Source organism: Aristolochia californica, unplaced genomic scaffold (assembly GCF_029961685.1).
Source record: "Aristolochia californica isolate CCGP_79_NKW_82.1479 unplaced genomic scaffold, dmAriCali1.0.hap1 SCAF_14, whole genome shotgun sequence".
Classification (NCBI taxonomy): Eukaryota; Viridiplantae; Streptophyta; class Magnoliopsida; order Piperales; family Aristolochiaceae; genus Aristolochia; species Aristolochia californica.
This window is the reverse complement of record NW_027181815.1, coordinates 1,775,698-1,798,758: the sequence shown is the minus strand read 5'-3', so window position 1 is coordinate 1,798,758 and position 23,061 is coordinate 1,775,698. Positions and strand designations below refer to the sequence as shown.

At 40.5% G+C, this 23,061-nt stretch overlaps 3 protein-coding genes across 3 annotated transcripts; 2 read left to right on the top strand and 1 right to left on the bottom strand.

Moving 5' to 3' along the window:
* The first annotated feature begins 125 nt into the window (after positions 1–125).
* Positions 126–6,123, top strand: LOC137950187 (protein POOR HOMOLOGOUS SYNAPSIS 1-like). Its single transcript, XM_068796570.1, has 9 exons — positions 126–386; positions 939–1,007; positions 1,785–1,901; positions 3,386–3,451; positions 4,567–4,667; positions 4,743–4,930; positions 5,264–5,352; positions 5,442–5,469; positions 5,862–6,123. The coding sequence occupies exons 1-9, from the start codon at positions 126–128 to the stop codon at positions 5,918–5,920; spliced, it is 978 nt and encodes a 325-aa protein (XP_068652671.1). The 3' UTR covers positions 5,921–6,123.
* A 1,705-nt stretch (positions 6,124–7,828) lies between these two features.
* Positions 7,829–19,019, top strand: LOC137949599 (protein REDUCED CHLOROPLAST COVERAGE 2-like). The gene is made up of 23 exons (XM_068795688.1): positions 7,829–8,496; positions 8,646–8,710; positions 8,808–8,900; positions 9,415–9,487; positions 9,882–10,154; positions 10,237–10,301; positions 10,530–10,661; positions 10,756–10,797; positions 10,899–11,432; positions 11,541–11,698; positions 11,948–12,476; positions 12,911–12,973; positions 13,081–13,182; positions 13,328–13,648; positions 13,760–13,852; positions 14,147–14,248; positions 14,356–14,460; positions 14,586–14,719; positions 14,818–15,001; positions 15,097–15,228; positions 15,349–15,461; positions 16,217–16,298; positions 16,416–19,019. The coding sequence occupies exons 1-23, from the start codon at positions 8,427–8,429 to the stop codon at positions 18,468–18,470; spliced, it is 5,520 nt and encodes a 1,839-aa protein (XP_068651789.1). The 5' UTR covers positions 7,829–8,426; the 3' UTR covers positions 18,471–19,019.
* A 222-nt stretch (positions 19,020–19,241) lies between these two features.
* LOC137950316 (heptahelical transmembrane protein ADIPOR2-like) lies at positions 19,242–22,049 on the bottom strand. Its single transcript, XM_068796712.1, has 4 exons — positions 21,464–22,049; positions 21,263–21,355; positions 21,109–21,157; positions 19,242–20,199 (listed from the first exon to the last, which is right to left on the bottom strand). The coding sequence occupies exons 1-4, from the start codon at positions 21,715–21,717 to the stop codon at positions 19,546–19,548; spliced, it is 1,050 nt and encodes a 349-aa protein (XP_068652813.1). The 5' UTR covers positions 21,718–22,049; the 3' UTR covers positions 19,242–19,545.
* Between the last annotated feature and the right edge of the window lie 1,012 nt (positions 22,050–23,061).

Here is a 23,061-nt window from a genome sequence, read left to right as displayed (position 1 = left end):
GACCGGAACCGGCCGACTCGGTCCAGCGGATCCTGTTTCTTCATCCTGCCGTAGAAAGTAATAAATAAGAAATTAAGAATAACCGGCTTCAGTATCTCCTTTGTTTTGATTGCAGCAGCGGAAAAATGGCGGGAGCTCTCGCCGAACTTCCCGACGAAAGTTCGTGCTCCGCTATCGCCATTAAGGATCAGACTCCCTGGAGAATGGATTATGCTCGCTTTTTCTCTACACCTCTCACCTCTTCTTGCTCCGGACTACTGAAGCTATCATCCAGGAAGAGGAAAATCTCAAGAGGCACTTGGCTTCTGGCGTCTGACTATGCGTCTGTCTTCATCCTCTCGGATTGCCTCGCGACGCTCGTTGTCTTGGTTGGAGGAAAGATTTATGTGAGTTGCATTGAAGTACTAGTTGATTTCTTTTAGTTCATTTAAATCTCGTTGTTTCTCTTCCGTCGATTTTTTTCAAAAAAATCTTCTTATCCTGGAAGTACCAAGGAGTTGTTGGCCTCTCTGTGATCTTTTCTCGAGTGTCCGATATCATTTGTTAATCTTATTAGTTTTAAATCTCGTCATATAGTTCATGAAGCGCATTATGCTTGAGTTTTGCACGAATTCGAGGCTTCGTTTCTAGCTCTGAAAAATTCGTGTGGAGGTTTGACACGGGAAATTTTTTTGATTCATTTTAAGGTTCGTCGGTGTACATACCAAAGTTTTTCGGTAGTTAAATTTATACATCTTAACACAAGGAATACATATCCTGTAGTTTTACACTTTTACTATAGGATGGACGCTTTTGGCAGCTATTCTCGTTGATCTCATATCTTCGTCCCTTCGTTTCACCGATACTGAAAACTTTCAAGCCTCATGCATCGTTTGGAATGAGAAGATCCATAGGAGTGGAATACATACGTATCTATCACTCTTTTGCTTTTTCTTCAGAGTAAGCGGAAATCTAATCGGCTGTTTCTGTTTGAGTTTGTGTTGATCAAGAAACTAGCATTTGCGTTGGTTTGTTAAAGTGGAAGCCGCCCGCTGATCCTTCTCTGTGTTATCTGTTTCATATGTTTTTCAGTAAAAAAATAGATTTTCATTTAAATATAGAAGTTCTAACATATGCTATCAGCAATTTGTGGACTACGTATGCTGATTGTAATGCTTGAGTGGCTAATTGCTGATAGCTAAAATAAGAAGGATTCTTTAGTGATAAGCTCTTAAGGTGAAGATTCAGTGTTGCTTGCCTCTGCATCAGCAGAAACGAAAGAAGGTTTTCGATGTTTTCTTAGTACTTTTTTTTATTGCTACAAAGCACTAGGCCGTTGTTTTGATTTCTGGAGCTATTATGAAAGCTTAGAATCATTATCCTTGTTCTTGTCTGAAATAATAGTTTGCATTGCTTTTCGAGCTGCATTTCTCTCCGGGGACCTGCAGTAAGCAGCTAATCCTTCATTTTTAATTAAATGTAAAATTTCATGCATTTTTTTATTTTTATATATTTTTATTGGTTTACTGATTTTTTTTTTTTTTTTATGGAAGCCTTGTGGTTGTGTGGGGCTTAGGGAAAGATATTGTATATGTCCGAGTTTGGATAACATTATAAAAAAAAAAAAAATTTAATGGAACTTGTGATTGTTTGGGGCTTAGGGAAAGATATTGTATATGTCCGAGTTTAGATAACATTATCAAATTCAAGAGTAATTTTTTTCTTGTGAAATATGTAAAAATATAAGTGTGAGTTACAGAAAGTGTAATGTTTTACTCTTCATTTTACTGTATGTTCTCATGCAGGAAGAACACTTTCTTGCTAATCTCAACTTTTCATGGCCTCATGTATCGTGTTCCCCCAACAGCCCTCACTGGGGAAGCAGAGTCATATTTGCTAGCTATAAGGATGGTTGTGGTCTGGTAATCCCTGTCTCAGAATTACTGTACTCTTGCTAGTATAGTGATGTTTTGACCTGCAAACCTTGCTGGAACAGAGAACTTGTGCTTATTCTTTTTAGCTTTGTAAGACCACAAAAAAATAAAAATAACTAGAATCTTCGCTAGATAAAGATATGATGATACGAGAATGGTTGCTGTTTTGAATTGATAACTTTTCCAAGTCCACTTGTAGTTGATTTTGGATTAGATGATGGGTGAGATAGTCTTTATATGGGTAATAGGGTCTGAGATAGGAGTTTATCTCTATATTCATCCTTTCTGTTTCCTTAGCGGTTTGGATATGGACCTCAGTTTCATACTGAATGCAAAAATGTACTTGTTATGCATGTGTGTTCATAACATTTGCATGTTCTCATGTCGGAAAAATGGTGTAGTGCCTTTATCTTCCAATTGAGGGTCTTGAGTAATGAGTTGGGCATCCAGAATCTGATTTTAGGTCTTCTGTTCCTAGAAATAGCAATCTCCAGACCATGGGGTCAATTGAAACCTATCATAGAGGATGACTGGCTTGTCCCCCTCTAGAACGTTGATGAAGGCATTCTTGTGGCTTGTTTCTCATTTGTGCGTATCATGTTACTCACATGTTTTTTGGCATTGTTGTAAGTTACAAACTATTCTTTTTTTGGTTATTATGTGACTGACCGAAAAATGAGTGGCTCATGGGAACAGCAGTGAACAGAGTTAATTGGCCAAAACTGTTATGGTGGATGGAGATCATTGCTCATTCCTGTAACCAACCATAGAGATTCTTGGAGAACTGTTAAACTTTGAGTAGTTAAAAAACATGTTCCTTCCGGTCATTTGATATTTTGAAAGAAAAACCTGTCTCCATCTTCCTAGCTGAAAGATTTACATATTAAAACAAAAGCAATGAACTAAGAGGACTTTGCTTGCTGTTTGTTGTCATTCCTAACCACTTAATATGTCTTATTGGTCGGATCTTAATTAGTCAATGTGAGGCCAAATCTTGAGGAAGGACGTGCTACTGTTGCACTAAAGTAACTATGCTCAAGAGGACAATGGAATAACTCTACTAGTTTGAAATCTATTTAGTTAAGAAGCGTTACCTTTGGTGTAAGTCGATGCTTCAGAACTGATGCACATTCCAGGTATTAGTCTGATGATCATTTTCTGCCTTAATCTGTATCTAACCTGCAGACTCTCTAACTGGTCAAAAGTGCTAACAAGTTACTTTGAGCAAATACTAATTAAAATTTCTTTTTCTATGCTGCTTAGATTGAACATTTTAAATACTTTTTTCCCTGTGGATCAGCAGAAATGCAAAAGTTGAATCTTTTAGATACTAGTTAAAAAGTCAAAAGCTAAAGTTTTTGTTATTATATTGACCTTGTATTTTGTTTCATAAGGTCACAATGTCTTCAATTTGGATTCTGTCCTCAACTTTTAATATTTTTTATTGGCAAATGTTTGTTGTGGATATGTAGATCCAGAAATTTGCTCTGAGATTTGCTGAAGATTCCGAAGCAAAGAAGTTTCTAGATGCTATCAAGGTCAGAAAGTAGCTCCCTCTTCAAATTATTTTAAAATTTCTCAGTGTATTTAAAATTTCTCAACGATTTCTATTTAAACTTGTCACAAGTCTATGTTCTTGATTGGATTCAAACTAGTGGGCTGTGGCTCACATGAGTCTCAGAGACTGAGATCCATGATAATTTTTTCAGTAATACTTGCTAAAACTGTCAGATAATACTAAAGCAGGAAAACTTCTATTACAAGTAGTATTTCTTTAGAACGTCATTTCCAAACCTGGTTGGCTATTAGACTAACATTTCTCATGACTGTTGCTTTTCTACCCTTTTCTGTGATTATAATGAAACTCTGTGCCTCTTTAAGTGAATCAGCAAGTGATGTTTTGTCCACATATCATGCTCTTTCTTTTCCCTTCAACAGAAATGAGATCTTAGAACTGAGAATAGCAAAAATTGGGAACAGAGGGTTCTATGTTGGTAATATTTCATTGTTACAATTCATTGCAGTGCTATTGCAAAATCTAGCACACTGGTAAAAAATTCGTTTACATATTTTTTGAACATTATGAGAAAGACATTTCATTATGAAGGAAAGATATGCACAAGTATCCAATTAAGGAAAGTTGAAATATTCTTCTTTCTCGACTTTGTCGAAAGTCATTTGTTTCTGATATGAGCACTTTGGAATAACTTGTCTTACGCAATTCCTAGAAAAGCTTTATTCTGCATGTTGAAGTACTTGAAATTGTTGCATATTCGGATTTAAACTGCCAATGCCTGAACCAGTTGGAATCAATTAAGTGACAAAGCTCCTTCTTTTTCAAAATATAAACTTTCAATTAGTAAAAGTTAAAGTATTCGGTTGTTCCATAAATTGTTCCTCATCATTCTCTATTGTAATATCGATTTTGAGGCCTATGATAGGTGGCATTACTCCCATGCTGGACAAATTTAAACTCACGAGAAGTCGTACCTTGTAATTGGTGTTGAATCAATGCATTCTTTAACCATGGTTAGGAGTATAATCTGCAGACACAAATATTGTACAATCACACAAGCAATGTGAGATAAAATCTAGCAGTAAGTAATTCTTCATCTTCTTTCTCTGGCCTTCAAAAGATTCTTGATTTTTCCAGGAAAGTTCGAGAGATGCAATTGACATATCTGGCAAAGACGACGTTGATACTCAGACTACATCAGGTTTTGAAAACATTGCTCCTAATGAACATCTCTACAGGTGAAAAAAACAGCAGACTACTTAGTTTATTATGTGTTTGCTTTAAGTGAGTCATATTTGAACCTATGCTTCCAGAACGGATGAGGTTTCAAGTCATGCAGCTCCTGATGGATTTTATAGACCTGCCACTCCAGTCTGTTCCGAGGAACTTGAATGTTCCCAGACTCCAAATCATGCTCTCGGTTTTTATCCCGTGGGGCCATCATCCTTGCCTCCAAGCTTCACATCCCTACTGAGTGAATGTGCAACTGACCATCTTCAAGGTATGGATAAAAAGGAAAGAGAAATACAGGACTACGTTTAAGTTGCTCTTCATAACTATGGTACTAGTCCAAACACCATCTTTTATACAGATGCATGTGTATCTTTTCCTGCTCTACACTGAGATTTTATATCTTCTTCATATTTTCTAAGAGAGCAAGTTCAAAAAGCTCAACTGCTCATCGAAATGGATATTAGATTTTTGCTCGACGGTGGAATACTTGAATGATCTCTGATGGAGTGTATATTCATAACTTCATATGCTCTTTTGCAAAAAAGCATAATCGCTGAAGTTACAGGACAGTTAATTCTCCAAGATTTGTTCTGTTCTGCAGGTTCTGCTGGCGTTCCAGAAAATGAGAGAGTGGATATGAAGGAGAACACGCCAATGGTGGAGGAATCTGACCTCGCGTCCCAGATCCGGGTATTCCTTGGTACTCATCTTCTAGTTCTGCAACAAATGTTGTTGGATGAGTTGTTCTAATACGTAAGAAAAATACATTTTGGATGCAGAATTTCATGGTGGATGCTTCTTTCCATGGTATGTGAATAGGATTGAACCTTAGGAAAGTTTGGGGGAAGAGAAAGGGTTGTAACGCAGAATGTGTCAAATGCTCGGAGGAGCTACTTGTGGAATGTTTTCACTAAGGATGCACATGGCCAATTCACCAGCCATGTGTATCTCTGAGCCAGTGCCCATGGTTTCACCGGTTTAAAATAAAAGACTGGCACTAAGAGAGTGCCAAAGCAGTCCTATTTCGTGCATCTCGATTTCCAAACCATACATGACAATAAATTGTAGAGACGGTAGTTTCTGCAAAACTTCAAGATTCCGAAAGTTACTCTTTTTCTATCCTTCTTAAACATACTAGTATTACGCAAATACTGATGTGAATCTATCCTTCTAATGCCTTGCAATTTGTTTTTATGCAGACATGTTGTCCAAAGTGGAGAAAATCATGAATGAATTGGGAGAGGATCTACAGCTCTAACCCGACGATCCAGGCCTTTCAACGACCAGCCTGTTTCGTTCCAGTATTTCGTGCTACTATATGCGAGTTTATAGTTCATGGTATTCTTACAGATACATGGAACTTTTTTCCATAAAACGGCCATATTGGCATCGTTCACTGAGAAGCGAGAAGATACAAGCAGGAAGAGAAGAAGGAAAGGACTTAACAGTCTATATTTTCAGTTGAATCACATATCTGTGTCTAACTGATAATCTTACTAAAAGCCTAACCTTTACCGCACAAACCTCTCACGCGGTGACCCGCGAAGGTTAACATGGCAACTCAACTTGATGGGATGCAGTGATACAGTTGCGTAGAGGCTAACAAAAGTGTCACTGTCCGTCAGTAGGACTGCCACGCGTCCGGTAGTCCATCTCCACAAGCTGAACTAGTGTGGATCTGCCAGTGCCACATGCTTAAGCCTATCGGCTGTTTGAGTCTCTCTTTCGGTTTCACCCACACCACCCAAAGCTAAACGTAGAAGTTACCCTATCTGTTTGAAAACAAGTGCATTGGTCAAATGCACACAAAGACCGTAAACCCGAAATTCTTCCAACTTATAAGAAAATTGAATAGTTGATGTCCTAATAGCAAATAACTGCAATCTCTATTTTAATGAAAATTACTGTTTATCTAAAATAATACCCTGATTTATTTAAACAAATCAGGGTTTTGTACTCAAACTCGGGACATGACCCGAATACATAAGAATCCGAATCAAATCTACTGAATCATATCGGGACTCATAGGTCGAGTGAGTGGGCTCGGAGCGATTCAAATGGGATTTCGTTGGACCAGAAAAGTGAGTCACTCCATGCGATTCGACTTATCAAGTCCAAAATTCTCACGACTGTGATGGAAACGGATACAACAGGCACTATTTTTCACAATACGAAAGCTACGTGTATTTTTATGAGCCAAAAATTTAAGAGAGGATAGTAAAGACAATAGTTTTTAACGATTTTTCGTGTCCAAAGTGAAAAAAGAAGTACATATAACATTTATTATCACGGACTCCCTCCAGGTGGCGCTGTTTAGACGACGGTGATAGGTGGTTGATGAGCACATATATTGTCACCGTCATGTCATAATCGTGTCATCCGACTCAACGGACGGTCCAACTTCGAAGTCCAAATTCCAGCCGTCTCTAGACTCGCCTTACGACAAAAGGTAAAACAGTAAACAATCAATTATCATATTTTAAATAATAAAATTAAAAATAAATAATAATTTTGAGTAATACAAACTCCTTGACACACATAAATTATTTGAGTTATTTTCTCGTTTTACAAAGATATCTAAACACCAATTTCTATTTTTTCTAATAAAAAATAAAATGACAAGTTTTATTTAGAAAATGGGAGGGGTGGCATTAGCAGCAAGCCAACAGTGTTCTTGGAGTTGACAGTAAGGACCAGTTTGGAACCCACAAAAATAGAAAAAAAAACAAAAAAGAGAGATAAAGTTATTTTTTATTATTTTATAATATATAATCGATAGAAAAGAAAATAAGAGAAAAAATTTTAATAATAAAATTTTTAAAATATTACTATTTTTATTTTTTATTTTTTATTTTTACATGTATCCAAGTAAGAAAAAAACTATTTTATATTTTCTTTTCATTCCACGTTGACGCTGAGGCCACTTTTCCCTTTAATTCAATACCTTTCTCTTTTTCTCTTTCTCTTTAATTTCTGGAGTTTTGTAGAATTGTCAGTAAGAGAGAGGGTGAGGGGCACGGGAAATTTTAGCGGAAAACGAAAGGGAAGGCTTCATCTTCAAGGAAGAGAAACGAGAGGCCTGAAATCGTCAGCCTCATATTCTCATGTAGCTACTTCCTTATCCTATCTCCTCTATCCACTCTTCCTTGCCTAGAACTAACTCCTCTCTCTCTCTTCCTTACTCGACCTATCCATCTCCTGCCCCCCGCTCTCCTCCTTTCATTTCCTTTTCTCTCTTCTCTCACTGTCTTACTTATTAAGAATAAGATAAACCTCAAAAACCTATTTCTTCTACTACTTTTACTTCTTCTTCTTCTTCTTCTCCTCTCTCTTTGTCTTTGTCACACAGCAACTTGTCGGAGGAAACGAAAACCTGCAACGGGACTTCAGATTCGTGTTTTCCACGGAGCAATTTTGCTTCGTCGAAGACGAACCGTAAATTGAAGCAAAAGGCGGACTCGCTATTTTTTCGCTTTGAAGTTCGACCTAGTTTCGAATGATTGCACGCTCCATTTGTTGAAGAGAAAAATGTGGATTCTGTCGTGCTGCTCAGTGGTCCTGTCATTTCAGGTCCATTTTCGACCTTCCTGATTCAAATCCGGAAGCGAAGAGTATGGCAACGACTTTTGCTCATTAGAAAAAGAGAAATTCGACGACAACAAGAGATTCTTCTGCGGAGCTGATCATTCTAAGAGATAAGTTGTTCATCTATACCATTTTTTTTTATCAGTTCTCTGGAATAGGAATCGAGAGTTTGATGTCAGATGGCTCCAAAAACCGGAAAATCAAAACCGCACAAAACCAAAGGAGACAAGAAAAAGAAAGAAGAGAAAGGTATTGGTATTGGTATTCTCCTCTTCTTTGTAAATTAATTGATTTCCTCTTTCCGGTTCTTTCTCTGTTTGCCTCTCTTCTTGCATTCTGTTCGTTTTTTTTTTTTTTTTTTCTTCCTGACTAACCCGTTGTGTTTGTCAAATTCCTAGTTCTGCCAACCGTACTCGACATTACCGTAGAAATCCCGGACTACTACTCTCTTGTGGCTCTCAAGGTAAGAGACGGACTCTTGGATCTTCGCAGCGTTAGCGACGTCTTTAAATTACGCGGCGTGCGCACTATATATAACGGAGAGCTGCTACCTTGCGCAGGCAATCTCGACCGACAGGATCTTGGACTTACGGAAGCTGTTAGCCGTTCATATCGACACGTGTCACCTCACTAACTACTCCTTGTCCCATGAGGTACGTACGTATCACGTCCCTCGGTCCTACAGTGCGCTGAATTTGCTATAATGTACTACTTGCATGGTTTCTGAGCCAGTTTGAATTTCGCCGCGTTCGAGAGGCAGCTGAGCCCGTTCGAACCCACAGCCTAAACTTCCCCTTTAGGAAATCGATTTGTACTTTCGCTCTGTCTTGTTTCTTTCCTTTTTCCACGCAGTGGGCTCATCTCCTACGAAGACCACTCCAGTGATGCGCGTCTCGGTTTTCGGAGAGTTGGCCCGTGTTAAAATTTGAGATGTCTCTGATATGTTTCGCTCCTTCGTAATCTTTGTGAGGATTGAAACTGAAATGAAGCTTCTGTTTCTCATTCATAAACACCGATAAATATTTTTTCTTACTGCATTGATCAGGAAGTTTTGAAGGACATGTGGTTGGCAGTTTAGCGAGAGTATAACAAAAGGCTGCTCTTAACCTAAGCGCTCCGAGGCTTCTTTAGGTCATGATGTTCACTTTTACTGCTTTGCGTCTACAGGTACGAGGGAGCAGACTGAAGGACTCCGTAGAAGTCATCTCACTAAAACCATGCCATCTCACTATTGTGGAAGGTATTGTTAATCTTTCAGGTGCTGAAGTCTGTGCATGGATTTGTTTTGTTTCTACTGATCTTCAACTATACATTACTACATCTTTTAGACTCAGAAGGGATGATGGTAGCCGTCGGGTTCGCGTGCTTTCCCCAATAATCATTACTACATTACTATATTCAATTGTTAAGAGTCTACCTCAAGGTCCTCAATATAATCTCTAAAATTTAAACTACTTCAGAGTTAAGGCTCATATTATCTTTATTTGGCAATCTGGTGCTGGGCCATAGATTATATTATTATTAAAAAAGAAATTATCTGGTGCTAGTCTCGAATCTCCATATCCGAGCTCGCGTGAAGATTTGGTTAAACAACAAAAGCTGACTGACCATTTTTGCCTTAAATCTCCATGCAGAGGACTACACTGAAGAGCTCTGTGTGTCTCACGTTCGTCGCCTCCTCGACATCGTAGCTTGCACCTCCTCGTTCGGTCCGTCTCCTCTGAAGCCCACTCCTGCTCCTTCCAATGGTATTCACAAAGCCAAAACGGAGCCGGTTGTGGCTGCCGCCGAGGCCACGACCAAAGACTCCGCCGAGAAAGGTGACAGTGCCTCTATGTGCCCCCCTCCGAGACTCGGCCCATTCTACGAGTTTTTCTCGTTTGCGCACCTTTCGTCGCCCGTCCAATGTCAGTAAATCCTATCTACCTTAATTGGAGTTCTACTTTGGAGAATTCGAGGATGACTTGTATCTTATTGGGCCTTGTGCAGATATTCGACGCTCTTCGCGCCCGTTTGGGGAGGACAAGGGGGAAAATGATTTCTTCCAAGTTGATGTAAGTTTACCTTTTTTATGTTTCGTACACTCTTATTTATTTATTTATTTCTTCTTTTTCACGCTTCCGAGTTTCGAAGATGATGCTGTAGTTTTTCTTTTCGTTTCTTTAATACGTAACGCTATATGTTTCATAGAACAAATAATGCTGTATTTCTTCTCTTTTATGAACTTGTATCATGAATCTCAAAATTGTGCTGTTTTATGGGATGTTTCTGTCTCTGATTAGGTGAGGATTTGCAATGGGAAGTTGGTTACTATTGTCGCCTCGAATAAAGGGTTTTATCCTGCGGGCAAGCAACCTCTGTTGAGCCATTCATTGGTGGGTTTACTGAAGCAAATAAGTCGGGCATTTGATGGTGTAAGTAGCTGTCATTGCTTCTAGCCAAGTTCAAACAGCTTATTGAGAGAATTCTGAAATAGAGGGGGATTGACTTATTTAATTTTGGCTCCAGGCTTATAGTTCATTAATGAAAGCGTTCGTAGAGCACAATAAGGTGGTTTTCTTCCTTGGATAAGAGATCGTCTTTTGGATTCAAAAAGTTCTTACATTTCAAGTCCACCACTCGCTTACTGATTCTGGGTTTATTTATTTCAGTTTGGTAACCTGCCATATGGTTTTCGGGCAAACACATGGCTGGTCCCGCCTATAGTTGCTGATGCCCCTTCTATTTTCCCTCCACTTCCGGTTGAGGATGAAAATTGGGGTGGAAATGGCGGGGGTCAGGGAAGAGATGGGAAACATGATTTAAGGCCCTGGGCCAAGGACTTTGCAGTCCTCGCGTCCATGCCTTGTAAGACACAAGAAGAGAGACAAATCCGAGATCGAAAAGCATTCCTACTTCACAGTTTATTTGTCGATATTTCTGTTTTTAAAGCTGTCAGTACAATCCAACATCTCATTGAGAGTTATAATAGCTCAACTGGAACAGCGAGTGGCTCTCGTGGTGAACTTGTCCATGAAAAACAAGAAGGCGACTTGATGATCACAGTAACTAAAGATGTGCCTGATGCAAGTATAAAGTTGGAGACTAAAAATGATGGAAGTCAGGCTCCTGGAATGTCTGTAGAGGAACTAGCTCGAAGAAATTTACTCAAAGGAATAACTGCTGATGAGAGTGCAACAGTTCATGTAAGATTTGCTTGCCCTCTTTGATTTTGTATTAGCATTTTGACTAAAATATGATACATAATTGAAGGTGTAGGTTTTAAGCCCTCAATTAGCTTAGTCCCTTTCCAGGATACTGCAACTTTAGGCGTCGTAGTTGTTAGACATTGCGGACATACTGCTGTTGTCAAGGTTCTGGTGGAGGTTGGTTGGAAGGGGGCTCCTATTCCATCGAATATTGACATCGAAGATCATCCTGAAGGAGGGGCAAATGCGTTGAATGTTAATAGGTAAGTTGCTACCTATCTAGCATTTGAGAAAGCTCCTCGAATACTTTATTTTCGTAATGTTGAATATATGAAAATAAGATATTTGTCATGTTTAATGATACTTTATCAATACCCATGTGAATTCCATCAAAGAATAGCACATGAACAGATAGTTGATGTTCTAAACTATATTAGGTTCTTCAGTGGAGGCAAATTTAAATGAGTCTGACTATTTATTGTGATCTTGATATGTATACAAATTCCATCCAGCTTGAGGATGTTACTGCACAAATCACCCAACCCTCAAAGTTCTGCTGGTGTCCCCCGCTCACAACATTCAGATTCTGAAGATCTACCGTCTGCAAGATTGTTAGTACGGAAAGTACTGAAAGATAGTATAATGAAATTAGAAGCACAAGTCACAAAGCCGAGGAAGACTATCAGATGGGAGCTTGGGGCTTGTTGGGTGCAACATTTGCAAAACCAGGCTTCGGGGAAGTCTGAACCTAAGAAGGGTGAAGAAGGCAAAGTGGAGCCCATTGTAAAGGGTCTTGGGAAGCAAGGGGGGCTGCTAAAAGAAATTAAGAAGAGGATAGATGATAAAAACAGTAGAACTGATAATGGAAAGGACAGTTCTGCTTATAGTGAGTCTGGCAAGTGCAACACACATGCTCCAGTTGGTTTTGATCAGAAAGACCAGGAGAAACAAGCTGCAGAAAAAGAAGCCATACTGAGAAAACTGCTTCATGAAGCTGCATTTCTTCGCCTAAAAGAATCAGATACTGGTCTTCATCTTAAGGTTCAGTCTGTTTTTCAGTTCAAGGCATAATTTCCTATTAAATTCTTATTTATATGGCTGTAAAGAAAACTGCAATATGAAGCTAATTTGTTCGCCAAAAAGAATCAGATACTGGTGTTCCTCTTAAGGTTCAGTCTGTTTTTCAGTTCAAGGCATAATTTTGCTATTAAATTCTTATTTATATGGCGTTGAGAGACCTGCTACATGAAGCTGCATTTCTTCCCCTAAAAGAATCAGATATTGGTCTTCAACTTAAGGTTCAGTCTGTTATCCAGTTCAAGTCATAATTTTCCTATTAAATCCTTTCTCAGATGGTTGTTTGCTATTAAAAAAAGAAATAATAAATAACTTTTCCTATTCAGTTTTGCATCATTTGTTCATTCATACATAGATATTCTTATTCTTGTACTTAGTCTCATTTTGCTCATTGACAGTCTCCTGATGAGTTGATCGAGATGGCCCATGAGTATTATGCTGGTACAGCCTTGCCAAAGCTGGTAACCTTAAATCGTCGTTGCTCATGATTGTGTTCGCTTTGTTGAACATATCGCTTTTCTTGGTAGTGTTTCAAAGTAGTATCAAATCCTCCTATTTCTTGTATCAGGTAGCAGATTTTGGTTCTCTTGAACTCTCTCCAGTAGATGGGAGGACCTTGACCGATTTTATGCACACCAGGGGTTTGCAGATGTGCTCCTTAGGACGTGTGGTAAACTTCTAATAATTAATCCAATGTCCCGAGACTTGCAGCTTAAAATTTCATTTTAAAAGCTAACTAAAATATGAAAGAAATGGATTGGCTCTGAGATGCTGAATATTTTACTGGCTTTGTAATTCTCTATTGATTGGATCAGGTTGAACTTGCAGACAAGCTTCCTCATGTACAATCTCTCTGTGTACATGAGATGGTTGTTCGTGCCTTTAAGCATGTCATCCAGGCAGTTGTTGCAGCAGTTGACAACATTTCCGACTTAGCTGCTGCTGTTGCTTCTTGTCTAAATATCTTGCTTGGGTCCCCCTCAGTAGAAAAAGCTGATTCAGAATTAACTAGTGACAATAATCTCAAGTCGAAGTGGGTGGAAGCTTTCCTTTGGAAGAGATTTGGATGCAAAATGAAAGATGAAAGTTGCCGTGATTTGAGAAAGTTTGCAATCCTTCGTGGGATTTGCCACAAAGTACCTCATGCTGGGTCCTTTTTTTTTATATATTTCAGCTTCAGAAATAGCTTTTTTCTTGATTTTCACCTAGTTAAAATTGCTGAGTTTCCATTATTTATTGTTTTCCAGCTTGGACTGGAACTGGTCGCTAGAGACTATGATATGGACACACCAGCTCCATTCAAGAGGAATGATATCATCAGCATGGTCCCCGTATATAAGGTAAGATTAAAAAGTAGATGCCCATAAATGACTTGCTTGTTATCATAACTCATCATACGTTTTTGGAAATTTTTTAACGGCATTTGCTGAAATCCAGTGAATTAACAAAAAAAAGGAATAAAAATCCTGTACATGTTAACTTTTTGCAACAAAATCTTGTCCTTCACAACCCAGATTGGTCAGTTTCTGTAAATGATACTTCTCATAGAATCATTCTGTACTGTTGTGTGATGTGAAGTGGTGAAGAAGGTTTTATTTAAGAGAAACCCTGCAACTGGCATTTTTGTATTACAGCATGTGGCATGTTCATCTGCTGATGGGCGAACACTTTTAGAGTCATCTAAGACTTCATTGGATAAAGGGAAACTAGAGGATGCAGTGAGCTATGGTACCAAGGTATGCATACTGAAAGCATCTGTCTAACTGTGCTGTCCTTTTAACATTAGACGAACAGGTGTTATCCTCTTACATTGAACTTTACTTCATTTGCTTCTATTTTAAAGGCACTCTCAAAACTAGTGGCGGTATGTGGCCCTTACCATCGAATGACTGCAGGAGCATATAGTCTTTTGGCTGTGGTACTTTATCATACTGGAGACTTCAACCAGGTACGTTTGGTTTTCAAGTCCCTTTGTTTTTATTTTAGCTTCTGCCATTGCCCGTGTTATTTTGACATTTCACATCCAGATACCTGGAAGCTTTCTGGTCATTAATTTTTTTACACTATAACCAGGCAACAATCTATCAACAGAAAGCCTTAGATATAAATGAGAGGGAACTGGGTCTTGATCATCCAGACACAATGAAGAGCTATGGTGACCTTGCTGTTTTCTACTATCGTCTTCAACACACTGAATTGGCCTTGAAGTAAGTCATTCTATGCGTACTAGCCTATGCCAATAAGGTCTACTATGTCCTGCTTGTCATAAGAACGAGAGCAACTGATGATGACCAAACATGTGTAGGTATGTTAACCGTGCATTGTATCTTTTACACCTAACTTGTGGCTCCGCACATCCAAATACGGCTGCCACATATATTAATGTGGCAATGATGGAAGAAGGCCTGGGAAACATCCACGTTGCCCTCAGATATCTGCATGAGGCTCTAAAGTGTAACCAGAAACTGCTCGGAGCTGATCACATACAGGTCTGACTCTTCTTCACCTGTGTATCTCTTATCTTTTTATTTCAGGTTGTTTTTGTTTTTCTCATGTTTCTGAAGGGGAAAAGTTTATTGTACAGACTGCTGCTAGCTATCATGCCATTGCAATTGCTCTTTCTTTGATGGAGGCCTACTCATTAAGTGTTCAGCATGAACAAACGACTCTCCAGATACTGCAGGCAAAACTTGGATCGGAAGATCTACGTACACAGGTAGCCTCAAAATTAGCTGTTCAAATTGACTATCATATAATATTACTCATTTCTGTATGATTTCTTAGCAGTCGATTAAATAAAAGATCTTTTGAGAATAGATTGTTTCCGCCAATGTAGGATGCAGCTGCATGGCTTGAGTACTTTGAGTCTAAGGCATTAGAGCAGCAAGAAGCTGCACGAAATGGGACTCCAAAGCCTGATGCTTCCATTGCCAGCAAAGGGCACCTCAGGTAGTTCTCTTACATGCCTCCATAAGTAGTTTATTCTAATTTGGTTTGCAAATCACTCTCAAAGTTGTAGAAAACTATTGAAGGAAGCCTTTTTGTTGACATAATTACCTGTTCCATAAGGTAGAGCAAATACCAATTAGTTGCATGTAGGGGTGGGCATCGGGTCATTACAGGAAACCTGACCCAACTCACGACTAGAAAAACCCGGGGACAAGTTTCAAATTTCACCCCTGTGGGTAGGAGATGGGATGGGGAAGAAAACCTTTGAGTTTTGGGTTGGGACGGGTTTCCTTAAATCCAATGCGGAGGCAGAGATATGAAAATTTGGTAGGGACTGGGGATGTTAGCGGTTCTTTAGGGTTTCGGTGTCAGGGTTGCGGGGTTTTTTCAAGGGTAGGGTATCGGGGTTGGGGTTGGGGTTGCAGGATGGTTTCTTTTCAGGGTCGGGTTTCGGGGTCGACCTGTACCCACCCCTAGTTGCATGGGGTCAAAGTTGAGAAGTTAGAAGTTTGATTTGCATTTTTCTGTTTTGAAAATTCTTTTGTATCATGAGGCAATGTTCAAGGGGAAGGAGGAGACTGGTAACAGTTGTATTTGTTTAGGACGTATCTAAAGAATGATCTTGTTCATTTCAGAAGATTTTTCGAAGATTTGCTCTAGGCTTTTTGTATTTAGTAATGATGAAAAAACCATATTAATTAGGAGCTTCACTCTATTCAAGTTTCTGCATCAACGTTTTCTTTATTTTGGATCAGTGTATCAGATCTTCTGGACTACATAAACCCGGATGCAGACATGAAAGTGAGAGATATCCAAAAGAAACATGCCCGTGCGAAGGTACTTTTCTCTCACATGCACAATGTGGAGCATTGAAACCGTGGATTTCCTTTCTTTTTCTTGTTCAAGAAAATATTACTATCCTTGAATTTTTTTTTACCTTCTCATTCTTTTCAGGTTAAAGGACGAACTTCAGCAGATGAATATCAAAAGGATGAAACACCTTCCCAAGATGTTTCTGCAACCGAGAACACCATTGTCCAACAAAATGAAATTGAATCTGGGTCACTGGAATCTAAAGATGGGAAACACTTTGATGCTGTTGTTGATGAATCACAAATTACCCTCCAGGATGACAACTTGCGCGATGACAACTCTGATGAAGGATGGCAAGAAGCAGTACCGAAAGGCCGGTATCCTGCAAATCGAAAATCGTCTGGATCAAGAAGACCAAACTTGGCAAAACTGGCTACAAATTCCCTTAACAATTCAGAATCTGGACGATTTAGGGGAAGATCCACCAGTTTCACGTCCCCGAGACCCTCTCCCACCGAGGCTTCTGCTCCGCCTACTGTTGGTACAGCTCCCAAGAAGTTAGTTAAGAGCTCAAGCTTCAGCCCAAAGCCAACAGCACCTTTGGTTCCAACAAATGGTTCAGAGAAATCTGGAAACCCAAAGTCTGCACCATCTACTCCTGCTGCAACCAGTCAATCAACCAAGTTGGTGGCCCCCCTTTCAAGTGTTGCATCAGCTGGAAAGCTGTTGTCTTACAAAGAAGTGGCACTGGCTCCCCCAGGAACAATTGGGAAGGTTGTGACAGAGCAGAACCAGAATCATCATGGAAGCAGAGAAGCATCAGAAACAGAACCCATCCAGGTGGCACAAGAAGTACTAAAGGAAGAACAAGAAGAAGGAAAAAAGGATCAAAATCTTATACAAGAAGAGAACATGGTGCTATCCAAGGGTCATGAAGAAGTGCCAGAAACAGTGGTAGTTGTGCTGACAGATTCCTCTCAGGAAATAAAGGATTTGAGTATCGAGAAGAAAGAAGTGGAAGTAGGCGAAAAAATTGTTTCAGGAACTGAGGAATGTGATGTTTCAAAAGAGTCTTATCCTCTTTCCTCTCAGCCCAAGCTGTTGGAACCAAGAGTGGATCTGGAGAAAGAAGACCAAATGGCTACTTTGAGTACTGAAATTCAATCAACTATGTCAAAAGAACTGAAAGATGCCAATATTCCTGAAAGTGAAATAAAAAGTGGAACTCAGGATTCACATAATTTGTCTGGTAGAAGTGAAACTGAAAAGCTTTTATTGCCGGACGGAGAAAATGGAAAAGAGATGACTAAGGTGGAAAGTGGGGACGAACTTGAAAAGTACAATTCACCCAGAGGAACTGAGAGTGACAAACCACTTCTGCAGAGTGAAGGTGAAACAGGGAAAGAGACGGGAAAAAAACTTTCAGCAGAGGCCCCACCATTTAACCCATCCATGGTTCCAGTTTTTGGCCCAGTATCCATGCCGGCTTTCAAAGACCATGGAGGCATACTGCCCCCACCACTTAATATTCCTCCAATGCTGCCGGTTAATCCAGTACGTAAGTCTCCTCATCAGTCCGCAACAGCAAGAGTTCCTTATGGTCCACGTCTAACAGGTTACAATCGAAACCGAGTCCCACGTAACAAGGCTGGCTCACAAAATGGTGAACCTACTGGTGAAATAAATCGTTTTAGTCCTGCTATAATGAACCCACATGCTGCTGAATTCGTACCTGGCCAACCATGGGTACCTAATGGTTACCCAATGTCTGCAAATGGCTACTCTGTTGGAACAAATGGCTTTCCGGTGTCTCCACATGGGTTTATAGCAACCCCAGAGGGTCTTGTGGTGCCTCAAAATAGTTTTCCAGCATCCCCAAACAGTTTGGTGGGATCTCCTGCCATTTCTGCGGACTCAAGTGAAAATATAGTCCATGGAGAAGAGGAAGGGAATACGGGAAACCCTTCTATACAAGTAAGTGAAGAAAACCCTAATGAGAACAATGATCAGTCTGCAAATGACAAAGATGCAAATTCCACAGTGGAACAGAACTTCAATTCTGTAATTTCTTCCGTTAGTGAAGATCTTGTGGTGGAAAAAGGAGCCTGTGATGATTCAAAAGTTGATGAAAAGCCTGGAAAGTGTTGGGGTGACTACAGTGACAGTGAGGCTGAGGTTGTTGAGGTTTCAAGCTGAAGAAAGAGGGCTGAATATTTGTAGCAAAAAAGAATTTTTTTGTGCTTTCCTAACTGCCATGTCATATGGAGTGAGGAAAGATAGAGAGATAAATAGAGAGAACAGCTGAGGAAGAATTTTTTGCCATAAAGTCAGGGAGGTTTGGAGAGTAAATTTTTTCCAGAGATCAAAATAAGGGCGGAGGCGATTTGGATGTTGCTGATGTTCATATGGTTTTGGGAGAAGTAGCAAATAAATTTTGAAAACATAATCAAGTTGGAGGTGTAATACTAATGAAGGATGGGACTGTAAAGCAGCTATAAAGCGGATGCGTATAAGTGTTCAGGGTGTTCCTCTTTAATCTCTGGTTGGGAAGATTGCCAAGACTTCAGCAAAGCTTTGCTTTAGCTTTCATAAATTATCCGTTTAGACAGGAAACCTGTGTTTGGAGCTCTGGTGCTTACGGCTGTTAGCACCTGTGCTTAGCCATGCACCGTGAGTGATCTTTCCAGGCAAGAAATAATTAGATGTAGTTTCTTCTGTCCCTCTCTTTGTTCATCAAAGTTATAATCTGTTTAGTGTTAGCTTTTGGTTGGTCCTTCTTAGGGATAAGCTCTTCTTTTTCTTTGCTATTTGCTGATGGCTTCATTTTTAAAAGCACGTTTCACATGCGAAGAGCCAATTGATAATGAGAAAGCTATCTCCAGCTGCCGCTCCTCCCTTTCTGCCGCACAGGTGGGAAGAGCCTCAGCTATCTCCAGCTGTGTGGAGTTTTTGCGAGACAGAGAAGCCTCAGACAATGGAGAATAATTCCTTGCCGACTGGGGATCCCTCTTCCATTGTTTTGAAGAAAAAAAAAAAGAACAGGTACTGGCCTTCGCATCGTTCTATTTACAGAGGAAAGCTTTCCATGCGTGACTCCATTAACAAAATACTTTGGTTTACAAGAGTCATCAATAAGAAGATGTGATAACCCACTCCGTGGGTCTTCGTAGGACTCAGTATGCATTCTACCGTATTTTATTTTAGATGACGCTCCCCTTGGAGCTTAAAATTTTTTTATGGGCGGCACACTCTCTCTGTCGTCCTCTGCGAATCACAAAGCCCCACCGTCCCTCCAAGCACGCAAAACAAGCGACGCCTTACAGTGCGCGAGAGCCCCGGCGATGACGAGTACGTGGAAGATCTGGTGGCTGTGGCCGGCTATGTCGAATGCTCCCGGGCGCCAACTCTCCGGGAATCGACTCACGTAAAACCCAGCTCCCATCGCGTAGGCGAACGCCATGAGCACCTCGTATGCGAGCGCCACGTGGCACTCCCGGTGGGCCCAGTTTAAGATGAGCGCGTGGACGGCCGGGACGACGCCGGAGAAGCCCATGGCGAGGAAGAGTCTCGCTCTGAAGCGACGGAAGCGCGGAGCAGAGAGGGCCGGGGCAAGGAGAGTGACGAGGGCTAGGAAGCCGAGGATGGTGATAGAGGAGAGGTAGAAAATGCGAGCCCAGGGGCGGTGCAGAAAGGCGTAGTAGATAGGCGGAAAGAAGGAAGCAACGATCATGAGGGAGATGCCAGCGTAGTCGAGGCGCCAGAAGACGAGATTGAACCTCCTCGAGTGGCAGGCAAGCAGGTGAGAGAGGGAGCTGCATGATAGGCATATCATGGCTCCCCCCAAGAAGACGAACCAGGGCCAACGGGGGGCCCTTGTCTCGCTCACTGCCACGGTAGCCTCTGAAAAGTCACTGGACAGCAGTTCCTGTCATTGAACACGATTGATAATTCAGAAACGGGCAATTGTCAAATTATGCAAAATTAATCTCCCTCACGAATTCGGCAATCAAATCCATTTAAGCTTAAAAGTCAAACATGAAATTAGCTTAGATAACCATTTATTAGGCAAGAATTGCAATTGGTTGCTTACGTTTTAGAATAAAAAGGGTTTATGCGTAAAAAATCTACTTGCTTCATCAAAAGGGTAGCAATGGTCAGAGTTGACACATCGGGAAATGCAGCCTCCCATAAATAACCATCAACCATCGACGGAGACTTCTTTTTCCGTAGCACTAAATAACTCAGTGAACAAGAATAAGATTCCAGAACCAGAACCAGAACCAAAAGAATTGACTTAATCAAGCTTCCTCAGATGTGGCGTCCATGGATAATCAACGTTCAAAAGAAAGACGCGGGCAGGACATCTTTTGGAGACTACAGACTGTCACCTTCAGAGAAATTCGAGCACCAATCACTTTGCTTTCATGGGATGAGAAAGCAGAGTTCCTTTCGGCTTCTTCTTACATCCAATCCAATCCAACACAATCGTTACAGCGACGGTCGATAAAGAAAAGTAGAACTTTCCTTCTTCTTTCTTTCTTGTTCTCCATTTTATCTTCTAGTGTCCTAGTTTTAGACTTAACAGTTTTACACGGTCGAAATTCCCGAAACCCCATTTACTATTCTGACGAGAAGATAGATTTTAGAAACGTACCGGCAATAAACAAGTCGAATTCTACTAAGAATCAGATTATGTTATCACGTGGAGGTGAGGATCATGAGAAATCTGTGATGATGAGTCCGGATGGGAGGTGCTGTGATGCGTGGTAAAACGAACGCTATTCACGGGAAAAAAAAATATGGGTTAGAAAAAATAGATATTGAAAAAACTTACCGGTAGAAAAACGTCGGAGATATTCTTCACCAGAGGCGTCGGAATCGACCTGAGAAAAAGAGTAAAGGTGTTTGTGTACGCAGCAAGGAAGAAGAAAGACAACAACGAGAAATGCAAATTTGAGGAACGGTGGACAACAGGAAAGACATTTTACCATGAAAAATCGTACAGAATTTCCCTGAGTTTTGGAATCTCCATGGAACTCAACACTGCCAGTATCAGGAAAAGCGCAAATCCTCCCAAATGTCTGTGGGCAACGAATTCATTTTTTAATTCTCTACTCCATATTTGCGAAAATTTTAAAAATATTAAAAAATGAAGGAAAATCAAATAGAAGTAGAACGTTGAGGCTTACGTCCAGATGTTAAGCGTCTCATTATGCCAAGAAAAGACGCTAAAAAACGCCTCTTTCAGCGGCCATTCTGACCGGTAATAATCCAAGATGAACTCGTTGTCTTTCAAATAATCCGGCAAAGCTTCATACTTCACCAAACGCCTTTCGAACCTCTTCTCCTTCTTTCCGATATCCGGCTTCGCCATGACCGCCGTACCTTCTCCACACAACCTCTCTGTCTTCCTCTTCCTAATCCCTGCCTTCCTTTCTTCCATTCCTCCACCGGCCCCACGAAAACCACAAACAGAATGGAGCTAGCGGCAAGGAGAGATCAATCCCACCAACCAAACTCCACAATAACGAAAAAGGTCAACACGAACCTCTCCCACTTCCTATCCAACAATCCCTGAGACTTTTTTTTTTTTTTTTCTTCTCACTTGACACGGACCAGAATTCCTGTCAACTTCCAGATATCTCTTCGGAGGAGAGAAAAATAGCCGGAGTGGGCTTCGCGATGTTTTTTTCCCGGCGTCTCTGTGCTGGAACCGAAGGGCAAGAAATGAGATTCAGAAAAGAGCAGGCCGATCTCGCCGCGATTTTTCCCGAATTGTGACTCTATTTCAACTGCGACAGGGAAGAGTGGGAGGGGCGTTTTAAAAGGTTGGGAGTGGCGATGGCCGGTCTGCGTGCACCGAGGACTACGCCGTTCGGTGGCCTTCTGAAATCACTACCGTCCACGTTGCTAGGTAAGAGGGTCAAAACCATTGACATGCTTGTGTGGGCCGTGATTCCTATTGGCGGGTAAGAAAGTTCTCAACGAGATGGGGTGAGTAGATGACTGGTTGGAAGGTTGTTCACCGGTACGGTTTCCGGATAAGATATGTGAAGGGGCCGGATCCGATACCTTAACACCAGCAATTTCATCAGCGTGTACCAGCTTGCAACAAACTGAAGCGGGACCTCAAGGCGGAGTCTTTTCGGTTTCTTTTCCGGATCTAGTGTGGACCTGTGCTCGAATCTACCCCACCAATCTGACCAGTTAGAAAATCCGACTGCATGCCTGTTCTATTTCCTCGTTTCTCTCGTCCGTGTGTCCATCGCTTATGGTGCGTGCGTTCAATTTTAAATATAAAATTATAAATTAATTAACCTAGGGAAAATGACTCTCAAAAAAGCGTTAGTTATTGTACTATAATTTAAGTGAAAAAACGAGTGCATTTGAGACTCCTATTTGTTTCCTTTCTTCTTCTAATTCGTCTTGTCGTTCCTCGTCTTTAATTATCGATCTTTCTTTGTTCCTCTCGTAGGCACGAATACTTGAGCTCCCCCCCCCCCCCTCTCTCTCTCTCCCCCTCTCTCTCTCTCCCTCTCTCTGTTCATTTGGGGGGTTAGTGCACAATGTAAGTTCAAAGAGAAATGAAATATAATAAAAAATATTTTCCCTGAGGAAAGTGAGATGGAATGTAAAGTACTTATTTGTGTTAATGTGCACAATGGAAAGTGCAGTGCAAAGTACTTGTTTGTGTTAGTGTGCGCAATAAAAAATGCAGTGTAAAGTACTTGTTTGTATTAGTGTGCACAATGAAAAGTTAGTGTAAAGTGAATATAAATTATTTATT

Bases quoted from the DNA above. Each gene is read 5' to 3' on its own strand.
- LOC137950316 (XM_068796712.1), bottom strand. From the start codon at position 21,717: ATGGAAGAAAGGAAGGCAGGGATTAGGAAGAGGAAGACAGAGAGGTTG. The intron at 21,356-21,463 runs GTAAGCCTCAAC...CGTTGCCCACAG, and splicing joins GAGACGCTTAACATCTGGAC to ACATTTGGGAGGATTTGCGC. The intron at 21,158-21,262 runs GTAAAATGTCTT...TCTTTTTCTCAG, and splicing joins ATTCTGTACGATTTTTCATG to GTCGATTCCGACGCCTCTGG.
- LOC137949599 (XM_068795688.1), top strand. From the start codon at position 8,427: ATGGCTCCAAAAACCGGAAAATCAAAACCGCACAAAACCAAAGGAGAC. The intron at 13,649-13,759 runs GTACCTCATGCT...ATTGTTTTCCAG, and splicing joins TTCGTGGGATTTGCCACAAA to CTTGGACTGGAACTGGTCGC. The intron at 15,229-15,348 runs GTAGCCTCAAAA...CCGCCAATGTAG, and splicing joins CGGAAGATCTACGTACACAG to GATGCAGCTGCATGGCTTGA.
- LOC137950187 (XM_068796570.1), top strand. From the start codon at position 126: ATGGCGGGAGCTCTCGCCGAACTTCCCGACGAAAGTTCGTGCTCCGCT. The intron at 1,008-1,784 runs GTTTGTTAAAGT...GTTCTCATGCAG, and splicing joins AGAAACTAGCATTTGCGTTG to GAAGAACACTTTCTTGCTAA. The intron at 4,931-5,263 runs GTATGGATAAAA...TCTGTTCTGCAG, and splicing joins TGCAACTGACCATCTTCAAG to GTTCTGCTGGCGTTCCAGAA.